At 42.0% G+C, this 20,307-nt stretch overlaps 1 protein-coding gene across 1 annotated transcript in view; it reads left to right on the forward strand.

Annotated features, from left to right (window-relative positions):
• Nucleotides 1-20,307, forward strand: part of rims3 (regulating synaptic membrane exocytosis 3) — a 43,385-nt gene that overhangs the window by 15,626 nt on the left and 7,452 nt on the right. The window contains exons 3-6 of the mRNA XM_069681738.1: nucleotides 18,504-18,645; nucleotides 18,726-18,838; nucleotides 19,402-19,503; nucleotides 19,591-19,730. Of these exons, the coding sequence (XP_069537839.1) occupies nucleotides 18,504-18,645; nucleotides 18,726-18,838; nucleotides 19,402-19,503; nucleotides 19,591-19,730 (497 nt within the window). The remainder of the gene's footprint in view (nucleotides 1-18,503; nucleotides 18,646-18,725; nucleotides 18,839-19,401; nucleotides 19,504-19,590; nucleotides 19,731-20,307) is intronic.

A 20,307-nucleotide genomic window follows, 5' to 3' on the forward strand; every position in this document is an offset into this window, starting at 1 on the left:
TTTCGTGCTATTATCATTGTAATGAGCCATTTTTAAAAGCCTGCTTCACTATTGTGAGCAGCATTGTTTGCTCAACTCACGAGTGGGAAGTGAAGTGCAGCAGTAGCAGCTTGTTTGCACGGTGGCTGTACGTCAGTTACGGCAGCTCTTTGCTCATATCTGTGTCCTGTGGGGTATAATTACAGATACTGTGCAGCTGCAACAAAAGCGTTTCTCATTGTGCGCCTCGGCGTCGAACACAAACACGCTCGCTCCTGGAGGGAAAGGGGGAAAACATGTCACACACCGAGGCAGGGCCGCGAGGGGCAGAGGTGCAGCTCATTTCAATGCAGTTATATTTTTCTGTCGTCGCTACACATCTTCTGAGCACACTCTGTTTCTCCTTCCAGTACACTGAACTGCAACCTTTTCAGAACAGTGCCTGCATGCGCCTTTATGCTTGCCTGCTCGCTTTAACGTTGTACAGTATGTTCGTCTTAGTCTGTGAGAACATTCAGTCTTCAGTCAAAATCTGAGGGTTGTTGCTTTTGGCTTTGTGTCGCAGGCTGGGGACCGAAGGAACAAGAGTTTCTCTACCAATACAAATAACACATTTCTTCTTTTCCTTAGGGTTAGGGTATAAGGTATATATAAATATCATTATCTTTAAATACTCAATAATCATTTAAATATTATTGTAAGCAAAAATGCCCAAAAATGGCTGGTCCTAGCTTAACAAACGTTTTTACCGTGGGTCGGATGAAACAAGACATTTAAGGTAACCATGGTCGATGGGCTCTCATTTCATGTTTTATAGTTTAAACTAATAGTTTTTTTATTGAGAAAATCAACAGAGTAATCATTAATGAAATTAAATCTTAGTTGCCACAAAATTACACACAAGTGCATAAATGTCAAGGATGATAAAATAAATTCCAAGTCTGATTTAACTTGTGGTTCTTGATGTAGATGAAGAAAGGATGGAGAAGTGGTGACATTATACTCTCAAACAAACCCACCAAATATATAACACACTATCTTCAGTAAAATCAGTAGCCCTTTTTACACTGTGGTTCTGCCTCAACTCTGTAACGAAGCTCCGACGTCATGCAACCTTCGTCATTTTACATTGGACCAATGTTGCGTTGCGCAAGCAAAACTTGTGAGGTGTGTCAGTACCCGATCCGTCCCGGCTGACCGATCCGTTCTGCACATGCGCAAAAGTCAGTGTATGCGCAGAATTGAACCTGTTTTACGACACTGCCCGATTTGTTCCACGCATGCGTGTCTGTATTGATCACTACGTGATTTTGGTAAAACATCTTTTCACAATAAATGTTAATAAAACAAGCAGTTATGCAACCTTTCTGTGCTTTTATGTTGGCTAATAACGGCCACGTACTGTTACTTGTATTGCAGTGTAGTGTATTTGTCTAATATTGTGTTGTTAATAAAGTTATTAAAAAATGCTGCCGTCAAATGTTCATGTCTTGTACAAATCGGGCAGGAATAAGAATGCGCATACGTAGAACAGATCGGGCAGCCAGGACGGATCGGGTACTGACAAGGTGTAAACAAACAGCACATGCTGTGCTACACACAAGCGCCGCTGTTCAACCCTGCCGGCTCCGCTGTGTACACAGATGCCTTCTCGCCTCTGTTACGCCTCTGTTACTACCTCTGATGCCGGCTCAGAGGCGGAAAGATTTCGCCCCACCATTCCGCCTCTGTGCGTTCTACATAAAAGACGGAGCGTAACAAAGGCGTAACAATCCCGCCTTGAACTGGCATGTTAAAAAGGGCTTTTGCAACTAATTATTAAAGTTGTCATGAAACCCAAAAATTTTTTGTAGTCATATATGGGTTGAGCTGATCGTCACCTATACACCATTTGGCCCAACAATGACAAAAAAGTCATTTTGTAGGTATTTTTAATGACATTTAAGAGATTGTCATTTCCTAGAAAACAAGAAAAAGGGTTATTGTCTCAGTAACATGTTTCAGGTATTAACAAAAAGGGAGAGGACCCAGATGCAGACAGAAATTTATTAGAACACAAAAGACAAAATGCTTACTTTTGAAGAATCCAGGTAACAACAAAAAGGACCAACAAAACAGGTGACTCCACAGGAGAAAACACAGGGTACGTTTGACAAACGTTTCACAAAAATAGACGATGATTTCACAAAAGGTTTCACTGTGATAGATGATGTCCAACTGGCACTTTGGCTCCTGTAAACGCCACTCAAAGTGCTAAAACTGTCACGACTGATTTTTGCTACTTCACACCAGGGACAGAATTTGGCCAGTGGTCTAAAAATAGACATTTGATGCCCAGTCTTATTTCAGGGATGTTAACCTCTGAATTTGGGTGACAAGCGTGAGATTTAAAGAACTGTGAACCTTAACTTCATACATGTTCCAATGCCAGCCCTGACATGGTCACCATATCACTAATGGGCAAGGTACACAGGAACACACACCTAAATCCTGCATCATTATATTGCACCGTTACCTGTTTTTGGCACGTAACACTTCGAGAGGCTGTTGCTCCAATACTCAATACACACACGCACACGCACACACAACAAGCTCGGTGCATTCATGCACAGCTGACACTTGTCTGACGCAGGGAGAGCTGTCGATATTTTCACCACAGGGGCTTTCATGTCTCTGTGTCGGTGCTGATGAGGAGAGCACAATGGAGGGGAAAGTGTGGAGACGATGTGGAGAAGAGGAAGGGGAGACGAGGGGAGCGTCTAAATTTAGATGTTCTCGGCTGCCAGAGGAGCACATCGCGCCTGAAACACAGTATCATGCACCGCTCCTGCCGCTTCCATCCGTACAATACTGTACTTGCATGATAGTTCTCTTGGTGTGTTTGCCACAGCAGGTTTTTCAGATGCATTTTAAAAACATACCTCTGACTGACTGAGCTCTTTTATGCATTCTTTTATGCAATAAGCTAATACTGTTTAATTTTGGCATGTGTTTTAATGTTCAGGCAGTGGTAGACCTTTACTGGAAGTGTTAGCTAACGGCAACACAAACTTTTTCACAACTGAGGCGCTGTGTCACTTTAGTTCAGCAGGACAATTTTGGTTTGTGAGTTGGCGTTGTCGACAAAAATTGATGACAAATAATAGTCGGTGATGTCATCGCACATCTTCGGAGCTGAGTATGCCGAGGGGTGAGCTATCTCGAATCCGTAAAGTTGCGCATGCAAAACAGCGACCGGGAAGCGTCAGTTAAACAAAACATAGCAAAATGGCGGCAGCCGATGCAACACCATCGCCTCGTAAAAATTCTAAAGTCTGTGAGCATTTCACCCTCAATGTTGCAAAGAAAAGGATGGCCTGCAAGATTTGCAAAGCGGATCTTGCTTATCACGGGAGCACGTCGGTAATGCGCAAGCATTTGAAGGGAAGTAACGTTGGACTTGTGGATGATGCAGACTCGCCCAGATAAGATTATTAGTTTCTCAGCTAGTTAACGTTAGCTATCTATAGATGGAGTTGTATTAGCTTTTAAGATTAATATAACATTGTAATGCTATAGAAAGAACCTGACGCATTTCCCTTTTAAACATCATCTTAACAGTCCAAAGTTACAGCCACGCTGTGTGATTTTCTGTCCCTCACACACTTCATCTTTTTCTCTCCTTCTCATCTCTTGTTCTTCTTCCTTCTAGTACCCAAATCAGCAGCAAAGTTTATGAAAAAATACGTATTTTTGAATAAAGAACTCATATTCATTGTCTTTATTGCTAGTTAGCACATGCTTCAAAGAACCTCCAACTAAAGGTAATAGCTGAAATAAGAGTCCGACTACTCACTAATCTTTTCAATAATCGATGACTACTCGACTGTCAAAATAGTCGTTAGTTGCAGCCCTATTTGTGATTCAGAAAGAACACCAGCAAGGATGCATTAAACAGATTTATAAATTCTATTAAAAAAAGTCTCAGGTCGGCTTGAAAATAATAGAGTTTCAGGTTATTTAAAGCCGGAAAAGGCAATTTTTCTGAAACCACCAACAATCTGACAATGAGACACTTACGTATGGTATCAAACTGCTTTTCTCTGCCTTTTTTAAGTGACTAAAACTTGCAGGTTGTGAGTGAGTGTGTGCAGGAAAGCAGGTAGGTTTTTTGGACTGGCAGGTAAGCTACCCTATCATTTCATTCTGTCGAAATTAAATGATTGGACAGATTAAAAGTCTGCAAGAGCCTGTAATTAGTCTGATACCAGATCTTTTTCAACTAAAATCCACTAAAAAAACAGATTTTATCACTGTTCTACCAGGAATTAGACATTCTCATGAAACAGCCTGGAATCTACTTCCTGGCTGAAGTGGGCCACCCTAATGCCTCCATAATTCACAGCAGCTAGAGGCAAAATATGTGTGCATATAATTAGCTAAGTGACCCCGGGACAGAAGGTCACAGAGAGACGAACAGAGCGACAGGCAAACATTCCTCCTCGCTCGGTCAAGTTCGATTAGGCTCCTCTCTGTTCCTTCCTGGCGATCATTAAAGGCCCAATCTGCTCAGCTGTCACTGCTCCATGTTCCGAGTGACACATGAATCGATTGGCTGATGGGGCGGGTCGGCCTCTGCGCCGGGACCCCTGCTTTGCTCGGTTGGTCGCCTAACAGCCGATAGGCCACAGGTTGAACTGGTCCCTGAAGAACGGGCAATGTATGAGGGACACATTCAGGACTAGATGTATTCTAGACATTATTTAAAATGTACTGCACCCTTTTTATGACCTAAATATGCTGCTTTTATCGAGTGACTGAACACTGAGGCGGCCAATCGAGACCCAGAGATGTAGAAAAGACTAAGTGAATGGAGACAAACTGGGAATAAGTCAGCGTCTCACTATTAAAGCCCTGTTAGGAGGTAATATCGTTATGGTGTTGTTATTGTGTCACAGTTTCTGCAGGGCATGTTCTAACTGTGCTCCAGTCTGTGAATTGGATCCAGTCAGTTTAGCAGAATCTGTCCCAGTGAGCTCTTATGCAAGAAGGGAAGTGTTGTTGTAGACGTGTCTGAGGTGTTTTTGAAAGAATATCATCCCCAAAATAGTTTCAAACTGTGTAATAATTTAAGTGTTGCATCTACTGGAGAATAGAGGTGTAGATATTACACTCAAGTCATGAAACTTTGGCTTCATTACAGTTCAATGATCTGGCCTTTTGCAATGATCATAATGTCACTTCTTTATGTGATAAGGCTATAACCTCCCTCCATTGTCCCCCCCTCCCCTGGAAGTATTAAGAGCTATAGGTGTGACCCAGGGCATAGAACATGGGCCACTTACAATGTGCGCTTCAGCTGCTTTCAGACGTAATCTGGCACCTTGTGCAGATCTGTGCGTTTTTATTTATGCTTTATTACAATGAAACAACCAGAAAATTACGTGTTAATTCCCTAATTCAGCCCTTTCTTCTCAGTAACGCTGTTCCCTCTCTTCACTCCATCTCTATGTTGCTGACCACCGCTGCTCTTGCTTGCTTGTGTCGCAGCCTCTGTTCGAAAACATGTTTGTAGATCTGTTTCTAAAAGCTGTGGCAGAATGATCAGAGATTGTTTTGTTTCCTAGTCCATTTAGTACTTTCGAAAACCCTAGCCGGCATAACCCTCGCTGTCTTTGAAACATGCAAGCTTCTTGACATAACACAACAAGGTCACAGCAGCAGGAAAATTACAGCGCAAAATTGGTTTTAGGAGGACAAGGACATCTTTGCAGCCTTGTCAATATTTCTCACACAGCAGCTGAGACCTCAGTTCTTAGTGTTAATGGAGGCCTTTTTTTATGATGCCCTCTGGCGTTACTAAACAAAAAATGTGTACGGTTAGTGATTCACAAGATTAATTTAATATTAACAATCCCTTTTGCATTTCAAAATCTTCGCTACTTAATTTTAATACACAGACCCAATATACAGTGGCCCCTGTAGTCCTGATTAATACTCATATGACTTGTCTTATGTGCTCCAGGTTAACTGTGAATAAAGGTGTCAAGGTGAGGTTGATTACAGTCTCAAAGAATAGAGATGTAGGTTAATTAAAAGACTGATCAGGTTCGATATCTTCCTCGGTGTTGTATCTATCTACAGCACAGTCGAAGTTGTATGAAGTTTACTTCCATATTTAGACCTTTGACACTATTTTCATGCATTTAAACAGGTGTGGTGTGTTATGAATCTCAGTTTTCCTCATTCAAAGCCCACCGCCCACTGTGTCGTCGTCTCATTATTCTCGGTTTTGTAACAGCCGAGTGTTGAGGATGGCATTTTGGTTCTGTCTGTGTTCTATATATTACCTGCTATTATTAGCATCAGTGAGGAGAGCACACACATGCGCGCGCACACAATTGGTTTCCCAGGTTTAATGGATGAGTCACTCCGCCGCTGAATATGGTCTTATCTCCTGAGCAGGTTTATCCACCACTGTGAAAATGGAGCCAACAGATCGGCTCCCAGTACACCGCCAGTCTGCACAGAGGGGACGTGGCTTGCGAGGAAACAAGCGCCCCTGGTGACATGCAGTGCGCCGGAAGAGTTAAATAAAAGGAAATCAGGCATGGATGTCTGTTTGTGTGTGTTTTTGGTTAGCACCCCTCTGAAAGGCCTCAACCTGAGCCTCAGTTTATATATACTGTATATGTTTGTGTGTGATTTGCTGGTACCATTCACACTTCATCACCTTACTCTTCCCTGCTCCGTTTAGCTCTCACAGCCCACTCATCAGACATCCACCCATCATCTTCTCTCAACCTCAGTTTTTCACTTTCTTTAAATACTCTTCTTTTCTCTGCGTGTTTATTTCTGTGCGCCTGTAGATGCTGTTGGAAGCACACCAGAGACGCAGAAAAGAAACAGACACCAGAGGAGCATGCTTGTTAGTTTGCTTATTAAATTGATTCCAACCTTGTGTTGCGACCACTCGCCAGCACATTTCTGTGTGTACTGTTGATAAACAAATATTTTTGGGGTGGCCGACTGTAGCTCCAGCTCCATCCTGGGACTGAAGATATGTGAAGGGGCTTTCATCATTTCCAGTAATGTTTTTAAAAAAAACAGTTTACCATACTTCAGACTCCAGGAAATAAAACTGTGTTTCTGTTTCATTTGCATGGCTATAAAAACTATCCTGTTAAGACAAATTCCAAAATGAAAATCCTCCAAATACATTCATGCATTTAAAATAATTCATGGGTTTTGTTTTGTTTTTCTTTTGTTAGCCTTAGCATCCAGTGACATTGTGTCATTAACAGTTAAAGTGGTAAAGGTTTTACTGTTTAAGAGATTACAAGCATTCAAAGTTAAAGACGAGGAGAATTTATTCTCTAAATAATAACAGGAGGGACAAATGTTACACAAAAGTGCACCAAAACATATAAACATCACTTAAAGTACAAACAGTCTCTAGCTTTTGCTGACAACAGCTAATGTAGTCTGTGCTCAACCTCATGACAAGCAGTTGCTAAGCTAACTGAGTGCGGTGTTGTGAAACTAGCTTGTTTTGGGTCTGTTTGATTCAGTTGTTAATATTTTTACTTTTTTGTAGCCTAAATTATGATTAGCTTGTTAGATTTTGATCATCATTATGTACTTAAAAAGTGACCCCACATAGCCTACATAGGCTAGTGCACTTATGCTATTATTTGGTGTTACTAGCGTGTTTTAGCTAGGCTAATGCAAACAGTCAAGACTGCAATCTTTTAGCCTCTTCTGTTCTTAGCTAACATACGCCTACAGTGTCCTGGAGGATTAAATTACTTATAAGAAAAGAGCCGTGCTGACATTATATAACTCTGACGGGACAATGTTTAGCTCAAACTGTGCTTTGATCATTTTAACGTCTTGTTATTTCCTAGATTCTTATGAGCGTTGTGCTCGCCCACATCGAGCTCTGCAGGACAGGCTGATGTGATGCAGACAGGAGATAGCTGTGCTTAACATTGTCAAAGAGTCTGTTTCTACTCTAAAATAAATAAAAACGTTCAGGCTTATCACACACTACTTTATTTACACTATATGCCATTTGTGTGCAGATTTTAAATAGCCTATAAAGGCCTACTTTAGCTGAAAGTCAGATAAAGACTGATGATTTGTATTTTCATTCAGGATTTTTGCTCAACTCATCAATCCTATTTACTGTAAAATGATTGAGATGTTCTGTGGTATTTAAGAATGAAAAAGCACAAGAAAGTCACCCAACACACATCACATTTAAGGCCACAGACTTCTATGTCCACTTAACACCCTCCATATATCTTCTATCGTGCTGCAGCAGACCAGGCCTGGCATGGGTGTTTTCAGGGTGACTCATTCATGCCCTACTTCTAGCTCTGAGTCTGAGTCACAGCTAGGAAACACACACTTCAGGAATTTTGGCAGACATTTTGGAAAGCTAACAAGGTCTGATCCTTTGAGGGAAGAGTCAGTCGTGAAAAGAAATTCTTACAAATCAAGAAAACTCATGAACCGTCTGAGTGGCAGTGTATAAAAAGCTGTGATTTGCCTGAATAGTAACAATAGTAGTTGTTGAATCACTACACTCAAACTGCCCTTTCATATTAAAAGCTTTTTACGGGATGACCTAGCTATTCATATTCGCTATGACTAATGGAAAAATCCTCCTTCTGTCTTTGAGCTGCTATTTCAGGTGAGACTGCTACTCTGTCGTCTCCCTTAAACCACCTCCCACTCGCCCACCGCGCTTTTCTTTTGAAGTGTATTGAGTCACTGACTCTCCTGACAAATACAAACCGAAACATTACTCATGTCTCTAAAAGCTTTCTCTTCCCCACTGGTGCTTTTAAAGGCTACCAAACACCAGCTAAGCTGACCGGCGATCACTTTCTCTCCCTTCTCTCTCTTGCCGTACTCCCTCTTCGCCTTCTTTGTGTTTCCTCCCGCTCGCTGACATCTTAATTTTCCCTCTCCTTTATCTCTCCTCCCTTCATCTCCATCTTTTGTCACTCTCACTTTCAGGCAAAGCGTCTATCATGTTTTCTTAATCTCGCCCACCGACTCCTTCATACTCCATGCTCTATTCTTAGCCAGATTGCTGAAGCATTCAACTGTGAATCTTTCTTTCTTTGTATCTTTAAACCTGCTATTGTGTGCGTAAAAATGTGTGTGCGTGTGCGTAGCTAGCTTTGTAAAACACTGCCTCTGATCCGAGTGTGAACTTATCTCAGTTGTAGCATGCCACCTGCAATGTGATATAATGAATTAATCGACATTCTGGAGAAAATGCTATGTGTGTCCTTGCACCTAATTGCTAAAGCTACCACCTACAGCAGTTAACTTAGTTTAGCACACAGGCTGTAAACAGGGAGACACAGCTAGACTCACTCCAAAGATAACAAAATCTGCCTATCAGCTCCTAAGAGATAAAGAAGTGACAACACTGTGAGGTTGCCACTCAATCAGCGAGGACTCCAGGGTGTTAAGGCGTTGTCACACCAGCTTTCAAGATGCTAAATAAAAAATTAACTGACAGTAAGCAAGCTCGTTCCCTCAGAGCCTTATTCCCCACTTAATTAAAACTCTGAATACATGAAATTATGTGCATCACAGGGGCAGAATACTGTCATGATGGCCTAACCCCGGCATGTCCCAACTGGAAAGCAGGTTTACAGCTAGCTCCCCAGCAACAGTAGTTAACCACCTGCGTGTGGCCTATTCATCTCTAAGGGTCCTGAACCACAAATTTTGCAAAGACAACAGAGGAGTAAATGTAGCCACTGGTAGTCACCAATTGTTTTGTAGTATTCCATTTTAAAGCCTCAAGTTTGGTGGCTGACACCATTTTGGTTTCTTGGCAAAGTGACCAGATTTGGACACTAGGTTGGAATTGAGAAGAGCATGGGGTTAGAAAGTGAACCGAATTAGGCACTTTTCACTGTGGTCGCGACGTATTTACAATATAAACACCATGTTGTATTGAAAATGGCCTAAAACTAGCAATTGAGACCATCAACTTATTAGGAAAATATTCACTGAGGTAGTAAGCAAGTTAGAAATAGGATTATTTTCTCACAGACTTATAAAATCTGACTTCTTTTTGCAACCAGTAAAATTGCCCCCTGCTGGCCATTAGAAAAAGTTTGGGTTTAAGGCACTTCCTCATTAGCTTTACTCTTCAGACCTGGAGGCTACCTCCACTCCTTATACAGTCGGTGGCTCAAATGTGCATATTAATTTTGCTTTGCCACTTTCGCGTGTGACCAGGCCTTGACTGAAGAAACACAATCCCCCACATAACACCCTGTAAGGGCCTGTGACCTATTTTCTACACAAAACCAATGTAGTTCAGCGTTTTCAGCACTCAGCGTCCTAAGCGCAAAATCGCCCTCGGTGTCGGCGTGTCACTGTGCTTAGCTCTTTTAGTTGAAAATGTTCGTAACACTGGCACTCATCATTGTCACTTCTCCCTCACCGACCAAATATAATCAGAAAAGGGGCAGGATTTCCGATAACAAATTCGTCAACAACAATGCCGGAGGAGAAGCTAATCGCTTCGTTATTTTGAGGGTACAATTTTCAGGTCTAGCTGCTGCTAATGCCAGGACACGATTCCTTTCAATTGTTTTTACATTTCCTCCTTGATTAAAAGCAAATATTAGGCATGCAGAGTGATTTAAAACAGAATTAATGGTCATTACCAAGGGAAGCGCAAGTGCTGCCAGACAACTTCGTAGCCTAGCAACATTGTGGTCGTGGGCGCTGCCAGAACAAAAAACACCGTTCGTGGATACAGGCTCTAAAACCACAACTCTTTGTATTTAAACTTTGATTGTTGTAAGCAAAGGAGTAACATGTTAAATAGTTAGCAAAGAGCTGGTTGGGTCTTTTTTTAACCTTTGCATGAAGTCAGGCTAGCTGTTACGCCCTGCTGCGTGTCTTTGTGCTAAGCTAGGCTAACCTGCCTCTGGCTATGGCTTTATTTTATACAAACATACAAACAAACGGAAGTTTTATCCACCCTCTTAACTTGCTCTCAGAAAATAAGCGCATCTTCCAGAAGTAAAACTTTTCCTTTAACAATAAAGAACCTCTTAACTCAAGTAAATAAGTTGACATGTCTTCTGATGTTCATTAACATCATGTCAGAGATTTCACGCAGCAGAGCTAGCTGAGATGTTTGTCCTCATATATGTTACAGGCTTTTAGCTGATCTGGCACTAAGAGCTCTCAGATTGAGCAGCCTGGGTAGAGAATGAGTAAGAGCACTTAGTGGCACCCCAGCAAGGTTTTAACAGGCATTAAAGTGTCACAGAGCTCAAAAGTGTGTGCGAGATGAGTCACTATGTTGTGTGTGGTTTATATGAATGCCTGTGTGTAAAAGATCCATAATCAGGGTATCATTACCACTCCTCTTGACGTAGAGTGCTGTAAACAGACACTTAAACAGCCGTCTGGCGTGTAATGCCGTGACATAAACATGGACAATAGGGAGCAGCATAGGAACAACATACACACAACATACAACGTACAGGCTTCTAAATCTGTGTCATGGCACAGGGAGACTGCTGCTGCACTGCGGGGTAAAAATTCAGTTACGTTTTGAGACTTTAAGTGTGATTCAGAGAGCTCAAAGCTGCCAATATAGTGCAATATTTTCCCCTCTGCTAAATGTAGGTCAATTTGTCTGGGGAAATATTTTGGCCGACGTGTAATTCTTTTCACAGGAAGTGGAATTGTATTACAAATCCTGCTAAAATAATGATACTCAGACTGTCACATGAGAAACTGTTACTTTAGATCCGAAGGAAATGGAAATATCTCATCCTTCACTGGGACTATTTTCTTGCAGGGTACCAGCTATTATTCACTCCTCTGTCTTGCTTTCTGGGTGTGCTGGTGGCAAATGATGTTCAGCCTTTAAAGTGCAACAACAGTTTTATGAAATATGTTCAATTTGTATTTTTTCACCATCTGATTTAATCTGCTTCTTCATTGCGCTTCTTCCCTAGAAGCTGTTCAGCCATCTTGCATCATTTGCTCATCAGCCAGCGTAATCAAGAGGAAATTACATGTGAATTAGATTACACTTTCCCTCATTGTAATTAATTGTCATTAGAACGGATCCCGTGCAGCATATTAACGCAGCGACAGACATCCTGCCGTACATGAAGGTTGTAGATCTGAAGAAATCATTTCCTATATAACATGGTGCTGAGAGAGGCTAATCGCCTGACTTTGACCGCTTCCTGGCTTGTGTCCTTGCCTGAGCTGTTAATGTGATTCACACACACACAAACAGACTCACAAAGGAGATTAGTTTTGTTTAACTCCGATTCATTATCATTAAAGACTGAGTAACACTTGGCATACTGGGCTGCACTTAACTCTCCGCCACATCACAGTTATTTGTTTTTAAATGCTCTGTTAGAGTAACTGTCTTAGAGTAGCAGGTAAATTGTTGAATTAAGGAAATAAAAGGTTTAAAGAAGACCACAAAAGCAGCTGGGAAGGTTTCATAGTTTCGACTAAAGAGGCACATATTCACAGGCCAAATTAATTCAGCTGAAGTGTAAGCGGTTTTATGCTACTTTTAAAAGTGTTACTTTGGTGGCTGATTTTTCTGTTGATGGCCCTCTAAAATGATAGTTGAACATTTTGTTAAATACTTGAAATATCTTTTCCTGCAGATAATCTGAAGAGAAGATTAATTCTACTCTCATAAGTGCAAATAACTGAGCTTTTCTGGTAGGAATTTTGATCCTTTCGCACAAGGCCAGGCTAGCCGTTTCCCCTTGTTTCCAGTTATTATGCTAAACTAAGCTAATCACCTTATGTCTCCAACTACTGTCAAATATAAGAGTTGTATCAATCATCTAACTATTGGCATTTTTCTGCAGTTGTTAAACTATTCCTGTGTACATACAAGGAATTTGACTCTGGTTTTACATTACTATCAATTTATAGACACACAAATTAAACAAAAGACTCAAAAACTTAAAAGATATAAAGTTTTCAGCAGCACTTCATGGGTGTGGTTTGGTCAGATTTGATTGACAGTGGCCAAACAAACAACCCAATTTAAGCACATTCATGTTTAAATATGGTTATAGGTAAGAGTAACCCATCCAGGTTCTTTCCCAAAGGCCCCGCCCCTTTTTGGGTAAAGCAGTCACTCTAGTACGATTGGTGGTAAATAGAACTCCTGTGGTTTTTGACCATTTAATAACTTAAAATAACAATACTGTACGGTTCTAATGCTATTAAGAGCCCACATCCAACAGCCAGTCAGGCCACCAGGTATGTTTTGACCTTACCGATCAAAAATTGGTGTCGTGACATTAAAAATAATTGGCCGTGATTCGAAAACCAGTAGGGAACACAACATTTGGTCTCACAGTAAACCACTTTCATACTCTCTGCAGGCAGCCTGAATCCACAGAGCTCCTCTTTTACTTTCATTTCCTCTTCATGGAAGTAAAGAAAATGTTAAATTGTTTATTTTTACTGTTTGAGACACAAATTCAACGCAGAACCTTAAAGGCACGGTACTGCGAGTGATTTCTAATCTAGCGCCAAACCTTTAACAGCTCTTGTTTCACCCTAAAGAGGGGATGGTCATTCTGGCCAACAGGAACAAACGTATACCTTGATTTGAGCACTTCAAGTGATAATCATGAAGATTTTCACTTTTGTAAATGTCTGTTAAGTTACTATGAGGTAACACAATTATGACTGAGCCTATGGCCCACTGATGAAAGCCTTTGCATTTGCAGTATATAGTATTATTATGGACTGGGTGTCTGTGGCGACATTCGTAGAAAAAATCCCAAAGCGGCGCCCAGTTAGTGACACGTTTTCCATCACCCAGCAGTTGTTGGTCTGCCAGAGAGGGTAGGCGAAGCTAAGCGGCTGCTTTTCCGGTCTCTGCAAGTGTTGCGAGTAAACAGTAATCTACTATGGCTGAACAAACAAAGAAAAGATCGATGACGACAGATACAACTTCAAAAATAAGTGAAAAAGAAACAAATCTGACGCTCAGATGAAGGTCTAACAGTCTAAAAATGAAAGCGACCGTCAGTGAGGAAAATTAAGAGTTACAACCATAACTAAGGGAGCCAACTGTGCATGTCTGGTTAAATTGGGAAGTTTACTCCTGTAGTTGTTTATCGCCATTAATGGTGCCAAATAGAACGAAACTGAAATCTTTGAGATGGCATCTTTAAGTACGTGACGTCACATTTTTTCAGATTAAGAGTTAATTAAGAGCACAGAAACAACAGAAATCATTCAGAAGCCATTTAAAACCACCAAAACTGTTAGAACTATGAAAAAATGTTTGTGTTAAGTTAGAGTGCCATTATTTATATAAAGACTCTGATTAACAAAAAATACTTTTTTCGGGCCTTAAGGTGTTTTTTGAGTCTCCTCATAATGTTGTAGGGCCTTTAAGCGAAGCACTGAAAAAATAAGGCTGTTATTAAATGTGTAAACATGTTTGTATTATGCTTTATCAGCGATATCCTGGAGCGTTAAACCATTAAGCTTCCTTTATAAAAGTTTTTAATTTTCAAAATAAGAGTTCAGTAAATTAGTTAAAAGTTATACAAAGCTTTGTACATTAGGTATGGTCTGGTATACTCAGTATGTTTGTATCATAAGCCATAGCATTATGTAACTGTATGATGAATAAGCCTCTGAATCACAGTCATATATTTATAATCTCCCGTCTTACTTATGCTTATATGTTAAATCTTCCTTTTGACCAAATTTAGCAGCCGTCCAGCGGTAAAGACACCACAACAGAGCCTTCATCTCCGACACTCGTGCTTGGTTACTGTTGCTATGCATGGTGGATCGTTGCCGTCACCGGTGCATCCAATCGGCATGTCGGGGCAGCCGGGGAGTCTAAAAACAGCATCCTATATTACAGCATATAATGAGAAAGGCTTCATCAGTGCTCTCTCCAAATGTCAGAGCAGCTTTAATGATCCGCTGAGCACACACACACACACAGACACACGCACGGGGGCTATATATCATGTGTGAGTGTGCGTGCAGTCACAGTGTGTGGCTCTTTTCTGCATTGCTGGCGTTTTCCCTAATCCCACCTTTCTTTATTTCCCTCCCTGCTATTAATTCTCTCCACAGAAGCTTTTAATTCTCTCTATCCCTATCACTCCTGTCTTCTTTCCCATCCTAATCTTCTTCCCTGTAACTTAAACTTATCCCGATTACCAGTCTAGCTTGCCCAAGTAGCTCCAACGAATACCTCTGTTTAACACGCACAAAGAAAGTTTTGATCGCTCCCCCGGGCTGCAGATTTCTGCGAGCGGGGTCTTCAGGGACGAAGCATTACTCATCACAGTCACTTCTAAGAGCCTTGTAGCTCACAAAGACCAAGAAACCTTCCAGTCGAGCACGATAAAGCACAACAGCTTATGTAATGTTGTTATTTTAGCCGCTCAAACAGGCATATACGGCATGTCAGACTACCTCTAATTACCTCCTCCAGGATGTGTGTGTATTTGAGGTTAACACTGAGTTACAGAGTTAGTTTGGCAGATACACTCTGCTTGTTTTATGTAACGTACTGTTAGTCCTGTTATGTGTGATTTTGCGTCTCCCAAATAAATTGAAATATATATATAATATATAAAATAATATATTATTTTTGTGGAGGGGAAAAAATACTAAATAATTAAGACAGGATGAAGCAGGAAAAGACATAAATAAGAGTTGATAAAGAAGAAAGCGTTTTGAAGATTAAGCTACTACAATAAAGGAAGCAGTGTATCCGGAAAAGGGGGGGTAAAGGATGAAAAAAAGAGAGCAGGCAAACAAAGAGCAGCAATAAAAAACAACAGAAGAGTAGAACCTAGAAGAAGAAGAAGAAGAAGAAGAAGAAGAAGAAGAAGAAGTGGCTGCTTGAGGATTGAGCCTCATGGAGAGGACAATACAGGGGAAGAAAGACACACAACACGCCGGCCGGGGCTCTTGGTGCAATGCAGACGGCATTGCCATGGAAACGGATGGAGGGAAAGCGCAGACGAAGAGGAGGAGGAGGGGATTAAAGAGGAAGGAAGAGATCACTGGAGGAGGGGGTGTTCGGATGAGAGGGGAGGGGCCGGCTGGAAAATGAGTAACAAGTGTGGATGTGAAGTTAAATGGAGAGCTACTTGATGGTTCAAAGATGGGCTTGTAGTGGAGAGGTGCCACTTCGCCCTCATTATAGACAGATTTCACACACCTTCTACCTGGTGAGCTACAGTTTTAAAGCATGTATTCACGAGCAGCCGGCCTGTGTGGGTCAATAATGAGCGTGCCAGGGTTCAGGTTACTGTTGCAGTGATGGTGTGTGTGTGTGTAGTGCAGCAGCCTCTGTGAAATGTTGCCTCGATGGCGCCAGTTGTCTCAGGTGGCATTGTCTGGGTCCAGATCTGAGGGCGGGGGTTGTCATGGCAGCAGGACTACATGGAGTTTGCCTGGGTGTGATATGCTACACACACATTCTCTCGCTCTAACACACACACTATCTGTTGCAAATAGTCTTGACTGCAGGATTAAAAATAGACGGCAGCAGAAGCAGAAGGCAGCACCCCTCTCCTCATCTCCAGCACCCATGGGACCCCCATCATTCTCCTCTTCCTCTTCACCCATTACTCCTCAACGCTCCTCCTCTTCTCTTCTGTTTCCCTCCTCTTTCAATCCCTCTTTCTCTTCTTTAGCGATGGAGGCTGCTTAATGAGCTCGGAGTTGCTCGGGCTAATGAAGTGGGGCGGCTGTACCTGGGTCTTCTTTGGTGACATCACTGCACCGCTCAACTATCTGAGCTCCTGTAGAGACGAGGCGCAGGAGTTTGTTCCTCTTGTTGTTGCAGTGATTTACCTCCAAGCTTAGTCTCTGAACAGTTTGAGACGTTTTCAAGACTTTTTAAAATCCCTAAAACAGGATTAAAAAAATATGCCACCCTATGAGGCCCCGCCAAAATAAAATCCCAGAAATACCACTTTCTAAAGGTCTTTATAAGTGAGCTTTCCCAACCCAACCACTCACGGCAGCTTCCTCATCCTTCCGTCTGACTGAACCGTCACCCCTGAAGCCCAGACTGCTCACGTGCAGACACTGTGTGTGCGCGCGTGTGTGTGTGTGTGTGTGAGTGTAAGCGTTGCACCGAGGTGTGAATGTACAGACGCTAGTGCTGTCTAGCGTCAGCGAGGCATTTGTGTGTGAATGTGTGCACGTGTTTCCGTGGGTTATTGTGAGGAACAGCTTTGTTTTTTTTATGTTGCTTTATTATTTACACTTGTGGACCTCAGGGGGAGGGAAAGTGTTTCATTTTATTTGTAGCTCGCTCTTTTTTACCGCCTCTCTTCAAGCTAGTGCCAGAAACAAGCTTTTATTTCGGTAACAGAAACACTAAAAAACAATGTATGCTTAGACATAATTTCTGATCCCAGCGGTTAACAAATGCATCTATAAAATTTCAGGAAATAATCGACATGCATTAGTGTGTGTTTGTGTGATTTACATTGCCTCATTTCACCCTGAGAACTCTGGGTAATATTGCACGAAGGTCAGCGAGACAAAGATGCGAGTGATAAATTGGATAAGGAAAGGGTTGTCTGCCAAAACCCGCCGAGCGCACGTCCTCACATGTCACATCCTGAACCCAAATCACTCCGACCGTTCCTCACTACTTGGAAGCTCAGCATGTCAAGTCGCACGGAGATTCAGTGTGTCATTACAGGGGATGATGCCCTGAAAGCTTCTTCTGGCGTTCAGCAGCGCTCCGGCTCGCTCCCGTTCTCCCAGCGTCAGCAGAGCTATAAAGCCACACATACACACACACACACACTACCCCCCTCCCTCTCTCTCTTACAGCTCTGCATCCTGACTGTCTTTCTTCACAGCCACTTACAACAAATCTCAAGCCGCCAATTTGTTTTGTTTCTAGAGTCCCCATCTCGAAGCTTATCGCCCCCTGCCTGCAACACCTTTTTTAAAATGGGCCTTACGCGTTTAAAGCGACTCGTAGTAATACCTGCGAATGGAGAGATTTCTCTCCAATAGAGCAGGGACGTCCCAGTGGAAATTAGGTGAGATTGCCTTCTTGCCTGAGTGAACTTGCTTCAAAATAAACAGTGGAGAGACGTGTTTTCTCAAGGCCAACCTCAACTGTTCCTTATTTCTAGTGAGAGATGCATTGTGGGTTTTTCCAGTGCAGCCAATAAAGACTACGAAAAAAAGCATCCATCCTCTGTCTGTTTCTTAAGTGTGTAACTAAGAAAGCATTTAAGGCACAAATCTACCACCACTTTAATTGAAACATCTGCAGAAAAATACATGTCAGGGTTCAGAGTTTGCGTGTAACCGTACGGGCAGCACAACCCAGTAGAAGGCTTATCGTGCAGGTCCAGATCCTGTGTAATACCTGACTTCTGTATCACACAGCTTTATGACTTCCTCCGATTATTATGCTTAGTGGATTATCCTCCTGGAGTCAGGCCACTTAGAGAACGATCTCTTGTGTTTTCCAGACGGCGGCACGAAGAAGCTCCGCAGCACCATCCGGAGGAGCACGGAGACCGGCATCGCCGTGGAGATGAGGAACCGAGTGACACGGCAGGGCAGCAAGGACTCGACCGACGGGAGCACCAACTCCAACAGCTCGGACGGAACGTGAGTGTCAAACCAACATCCATGCATCCATATAGAGTATAAATCAAGCCACTCATTATTCTGCTTCCTCTCTCTTTTAGGTTTGTCTTTCCTACCACACGCCTCGGGCCTGAGAGCCAGTTCAGTGACTTCCTGGACGGACTAGGCCCCGCTCAGATTGTAGGCCGGCAAACACTAGCTACACCCCCCATGGGTAAGACACAATCAAGAAGACCCACAACTGTTCAATTCATCTCATTCTCATCCTGTAAAGTTGGTTTCTACCAAGATTTCAACATAGTCTTTGCACTAGGAGCAAGGTTTCCATGTGTCGAACAATGGCAAAACAGCACATTACATATCATTTTAACTCACAAGCAACCAGACAATCAGAGATAATTAAAGCTGCAAAACAAAAGTATCTAAATATCGTTGGACTGTAGGGTGACAGAGATGCAAATCCAAAAACATCGACATCCATATACCAACAAACAAACTGTTAAACGCGCAGCAGAGTCTAAAAATACTGCATAAAACCAGCGTATTCACTCAGCAGGGAAGATGTTATTCTTGCATGAGGTATAAATCTTTCATGTAAAGGTCATTGCTTGTGGAAAACAGCAGAACAGAGCACAGGGCTCCACCAGACCTGGATGTGCGGCCAGATGCACAGCTCTGTGTCGCCCTCTGCAGTTAGAAACCAGCCATTGCAGCCTCATTGAATCAACAGAACAGTGTTTGAAGTTTGTGGTACGGATTGTGTTTCTCTTGCCACAGGGGATGTCCATGTCGGCATGATGGACAGAGGAGGGCAGCTGGAGGTGGAGGTCAACCAGGCCAGAGGGTTGACCCCCAAACCTGGCTCAAAGAACATACCAGGTACACTTAATATCATATAGTTACTTTCCCACTCTGTAACCCTCTGTCGGAGTGTCACTAAGTCCTGTTCTGTTGCTCTGTCTGCAGCGACCTACGTGAAGGTGTACGTGCTGGAGAACGGTGTGTGCTTGGCCAAGAAGAAAACCAAAGTAGTAAAGAAGAACCTGGACCCCACCTACCAGCAGGCTCTGTTGTTTGATGAGAGTCCTCAGGGCAAAGTCCTACAGGTACTCTCTCTTTACCTTTTCAACCTTTACACAACTTTTTATTCCTTCTGATCATTTCCACGTTCAATACACAAACTACACACTTAGAAATGTCCAGCTTCTGTCATTTTTATCAATACCAGAAGTTGAATTGTGAAATTCATATTGGAATGGAAGAATTTTTAATGTTTAAGATAAGATGAGATAATCCTTTACTGATCCCCAGGAAATGTAGGTGTTGCAACAGCACAAAGTCAACATAGCAAGTAAGTAAATAGAAATAAAATAAGAATAGAAAAATAAATAAAAATGGGAGGTTACAAATGATATGCAAGTAGGAGTAAGTGACAAGTTAAAGTGACATAGCCCTGGATAATGTAAGGTTAATACAGCATTTACAGCAAGCAGCATTTTAACAGTATGAGATCGTACAGTAGGATATGAGGCATAAGGTATTAAGAACAAAGTGCCTTAGCATAAACTTTTTTATACTTAAAGGAAATAAGTGGCTTGGCTTCATTTTTTTTAAACAATATGGTTTTTTTTTTCATTTATAAGTGCATAACATTTAGAGTGGCATGTAAACTTCCCTTAAACA

The sequence above is a fragment of the Semicossyphus pulcher genome, unplaced genomic scaffold (assembly GCF_022749685.1).
Source record: "Semicossyphus pulcher isolate SPU_LCO1_2020_fin unplaced genomic scaffold, fSemPul1.0.p SCAF_5, whole genome shotgun sequence".
Taxonomy (NCBI): domain Eukaryota; kingdom Metazoa; phylum Chordata; class Actinopteri; order Labriformes; family Labridae; genus Semicossyphus; species Semicossyphus pulcher.